Consider the following 4,582-nt stretch of genomic DNA (forward strand, 5'->3'; position numbering starts at 1 on the left):
AAAATCAGGGAGAAAAAAAGCAAAATAAAATCAAAACAAATCACTTGAGATCAACAGAACAGTCCCAGCTGGTGAATTATCATTATTAGTGAATATTAATGGTCTGGGAGCGGGGCCGGGAGCTCACCTGCGAGCGAAGGGGAAGTTGATGGAGGTGCTGGCGGAGAAGTTGCGTGGGCTGTCCAAGGGGCTGCTCCCGGCTGCAGGGAGAAAGGGGGAAAAGTCACCCCGATACCCTCCCCGGTGCGATGCCCGGGGTGCCGTGGGCTGCTCCTTCAGGGGAAAGAGGGGGTAAATCGCTTCCCAAGCTATTCCCTCCTGGAAAAGGCACCCGTGGCCGGGAGCCAGCCCGCTGCTGCTAACAAGGTGCTGCAGAAGCAGAAGGGTTACCCTCCAGAATATTTCGGTAATTTTGGGAGATGCTCAACCCATCCCCTGGCACATCCCTTACCTGTCGGCACGGAGAGCGGGGAGAGAGGCCGCGAGAGGGTCGGAGAGGGGGTGCCCACCACTAAGCTCTTCCTATTGCTGCTTCGGCAACTAGGGAAGAAAAAAAGGGAATTAATTTGGGGAAGCAAAGGACGGGCAGGCCTGGACGGGCTCGGGCACATAGGGGTCCGCTCGTACGTGATGCCCTGTGCCAGGGGACACGGCTGCCATCCCCCCATCGATTACGGATCTCCTGCCGCAGGGAAGATCCGTCCCCGGTTCAATGCTGCCGGAGACGGGCCGACGGGGTTATTTTTAACGACGAACCATCTCATCGAGGTCCCACTTCTGGTTTTGGCTCGCTGGGGAGGGCAGAGGCAGGCGGCCCCTTGGGCAACGCGCCGAGGGCAGGAATAGAAAAAGGGATGTAAAAGGAGGAAGTGACGGAAATGCCAAGCGGCCACAACCCGGCCGGCTCCATGGCATGGAAAATGCCCCCGGTTCCTATAAACCTCCCTACACTCGCTGGTCCCCGTGTCACAGTGGGGAGGACAGTTGGTCCCCCCCGACCCCCTGAGACTTTGCGGTGTCGCTGGGCATTTGCGATGCCCCGGCAAAGGCCCGGCTCGGCCGCGCTCCGGCAGGCAGCAGGAGGAAGCCTCGTGCGCTGACGCCAGGTGAAAAGCAGCACCACGCACGGGTCCACGCTGACGGCGCTGGCACCTTGACACCCCAACCCTCCCATCCCAGTGCCGCACTCCGGCATCCCACAGAGCTCCTCTGGAACAACCCAAAGGCCACGACCGCAAGGGCCGGATCTCCGTATCACCGTCTCCATTCCCACCCTCCCAACTCACAAGATTTCAGTCCTTCTTGCAGGAATTTCCTTTTTCCTTTCCTTTCAGCCCTTCTCCAAGCACCGAGCCCAAGGCTGCCTTGCAAGTGTGGCCCAGGCTCGAAAAGCCCACCTGCCCGCAGGGATGCTCCAGCCCCACTCCTGCCGTACACAGCCCATTTCAACGCCTTTTAAAATACGATGGGTTCATTTAAGTTCTCTTTCACTCTGCAGAGAGGGAACTGCAGGTATCCACAGAGCAGAACCCGGTGCTAGCTGGCATGCAAGCACAAGGACGACCTCCCCTTTCCTCTATCTGCATTTCCTTGGGCTGCAAGTTCTGCAGAGGTGACGCTGAATTTCCTCCTCGCCAGGCTGGGAACAGGAACCTGCACGGATGCCACTAATTAAAGGACATCGTTTAACATCACGCCGCGGCCAGATACACCCGCAAAATTGAGAGGCTGAACCTGGGGCGAAGGGATTCTCCCCGGATCCCAAAAACAGAAGCGAACGCCAGATGCGGTATCCGGGGTGCAAAGGATGGCATTTCACAGCACGCCGTCCCTCCGGACGGACGTACATGGCACCAATGCACGGTCAGCGCCGGCGACACGTGGTCAGAGCTCCGCACGCACGGCCAGAGCTCCGCACGCAACGCCTGGCACCCCGTCACCTCCCGCTGGCGTCTCCCCCGCTGCAGGGCTCCTCCTGCTCCCACCCTAAAACCAGGAGCCCCAACTTTTCTGCTTGAGACTGAAGATCTTGGGCAAACCGGCGACCAAGGAGGCTGCTTAGGGCCCCCCCAAAATCCTCCTCTGCCGGGCTGCACCCTCCCTGCACCCAGGATGAGGGGACACCAACCCCCTGACCACCCTGAGCTCACTCGAAGCTGCAGTGGTTTCGGATGGCTCGGAGCCTCCTGCTCAGTGCCGGAGCTGAGCAGTGATGCCAGGGGGGAGGCAGAAATCTTCCCCCCCTCCCCCCGCAACCATTCACCCCTTCCTGCCGCTGCCTGGCCCCTCCGTTTGCTTTTCTTGCTTCAACACAGGCTTGAACACCAATTGCAGCTCCTATAGCTGCAAATTCACAGCCCAGCACCCACCCCTGGAGCAAGAGCAAACCACAGCCTCTTGCCGCCGCCGGCTCTGCGTGCCGGATGGGAAACTGAGGCACTGCAAGCAAACCCGCTCTGCCACCGAAGCGGCAGAAGCAGGAGGGCTGCAGCCAGCAGCCAGCTTTGGCGTTGCTTCACCATTCGGTCCTGCCGCGGGGACCGGGGTGCACGTGCATCTGTGTCTTGCGGGGGGGGGGGACATCCCAGGGGATGAGGGGCTTGCTCCTGCTTGCTCGGTTTCATTTTGGAAGTGAAGACAAACCTTTAACGAAGCAAGTTCCAGTAACGGTGACACAGAGGGAGGCCGACGTTTCCTGTTTCCGCGCGCTCCACCCTCAGCTCCGCAACCATCTTGCGCCACTTTAACCCCCCTTCGCCTGATGCATCATCTACAGCTGGTTCCCATCCTTCACGGCATGGAAACCTCGGGCTAGAAACAAGCCTCGGGGTAGAGACGAGCTGCCGAGCCCTGAAGGCAGGAGCTAGAGCTGCTGCCCTATTTGCCTCCATCACCTAATTGCACATTTGGTACCAAAAATGGAGTGGAAAAATCGTCGCAACAATCTCCTGCGCTGCTCGTGCTGAGGCTGCCTGGGCCTCGGCGCTGCCGTTGCCATCCAGCGCTTATTTCAAAGGATGCGGAAAGTGTGCGACAGCCGGTGTGACCCCGAAGCCTGGAGCAAAATAATGTGTCACCCGTCCCGAGGCTGCCTGCACGGACGGCCCCCCCCGCCGCCTGCCGGCACCCGCGCCAGCACCCAGCCTCGGCGCGGCATGGCCGGGATGTCCTCAGGCAGGAGACAGAGGAAAATCTGGCAGCTTCCCGCAGGCTGCCTCCTCGGAGCTGTGGGAAGGGCAGGATCTGGCTGCGCAGCACAACACTGATGTTTCTAAACCGGCAAATGGCTCTGCCAAGATGCGGGTGAGCAGCGTTGGGTGGCAAGGAGTCAGCACCGTGCCACACCAAGGGTCACGCTAAACCACCCGGTCGTAGGCAGGGCCATCACCGGGAAATGCGCGGAGGGACTGCAGCATCCCGCTACTCTCCCGCAGGATCCGACCCCTCAAAACTTCCCAGGACGGTAGAGCATCGTGTGTCAGATGTCAGCCCGGTGCTGGGCACCGCCGTCGGGTGAATACCAGGCAGAAAGCCGGCGGTTTGGGGCAAAGCGCGTGCAGGGTGGTGGCAGCAGCGTGGCTGCGAGGGCAGGGTTAGGCCGATAAGGGAGCGGGTGCAGTCTCAAAGTACAAGCGGGCGGCTCCGCTCCCGGCTGCGTGATTAAGAGCACGAGTCGGCACTCCCGGCTCCCTTCTTTGCATGGCTGCAGACAACGTTTTTCCTCCGTATCCCCCAAACGGGCGCATGGCGCTCACGTGCCTGGAGATTTGGGGAAGTGCCATGGATCACCACGTCCTGGAAAAATCGCTTTCCAGTAGGATAAGTTTGTGTTTAGCGTTGAAACCTGCCGAACCAAGCAGCTGCATCCCAAGTTTTTCCGTGACATTTCTTCTCCACGACTTCCGATGGCGCTGAACTCGGCTGCCTCCGGGGAATGGAGGCTGGGACGGGGGAGGCTGGGATGGGGGAGGCTGGGGACCAGGGTCTGGACGGTGAAATGCACCACGCCGCCTGGCACGGGCCGTGCACAACCGCACCGCATCTTCACAGCCTCACCAGGCACCCGGCATCGCTCCGCAGAGCCGTCCTGACCCCTCTCTTCCCACCCCAGCCGAAAGCCTGGCGCTGCGGATGCTCTTATTAACCCGCCCCGGGGCACTGAGCAACGCACCGGGCACCTCCCAAGAGCAAAATCCCAAATCCTCGCAGGGAATCGCAGAGTACCAAGTCGTGTCGAGACTTATTTATTTCTTTGCACTGCAAGAAAACAGCCTAAATAAACCACCTTGCTCCTTAGGACGCATCCCTGCACGTCCCCGTGCCGCAGTTTCCCATTAGTGGGTAGGAAGCGGTACCTGTTACGTCCGCTGGCACATTTTTCTGTGGTGTGTGAGGCGTGAACAGCCACGGGCGGCATCCACGGAGAAGAGCACCGTCAGCCACCGAACCACCAGCCGTCCTGCCCCGCGCCGGCCATCTCAGCATCCCCCCGCGGGAAATTAGGATCTCTCAGACCTCTTAATCCCACTAAATAACACCATATGCTTTCTGCCTGCTGTAAAATAGGCCAGACCGGTTCTCG

General features: G+C 60.1%; 1 protein-coding gene across 1 annotated transcript in view; it reads right to left on the bottom strand.

Annotated features, from left to right (window-relative positions):
* Positions 1-4,582, bottom strand: part of MAST3 (microtubule associated serine/threonine kinase 3) — a 25,381-nt gene that overhangs the window by 13,042 nt on the left and 7,757 nt on the right. Inside the window, exons 2-4 of the mRNA XM_009318412.1 lie at positions 3,901-3,941; positions 452-540; positions 128-200 (exon numbers count right to left, since the gene is read on the bottom strand). Of these exons, the coding sequence (XP_009316687.1) occupies positions 128-200; positions 452-540; positions 3,901-3,941 (203 nt within the window). The remainder of the gene's footprint in view (positions 1-127; positions 201-451; positions 541-3,900; positions 3,942-4,582) is intronic.

The sequence above is a fragment of the Pygoscelis adeliae genome, unplaced genomic scaffold (genome assembly GCF_000699105.1).
Source record: "Pygoscelis adeliae isolate BGI_AS28 unplaced genomic scaffold, ASM69910v1 Scaffold582, whole genome shotgun sequence".
Lineage (NCBI taxonomy): Eukaryota > Metazoa > Chordata > Aves > Sphenisciformes > Spheniscidae > Pygoscelis > Pygoscelis adeliae.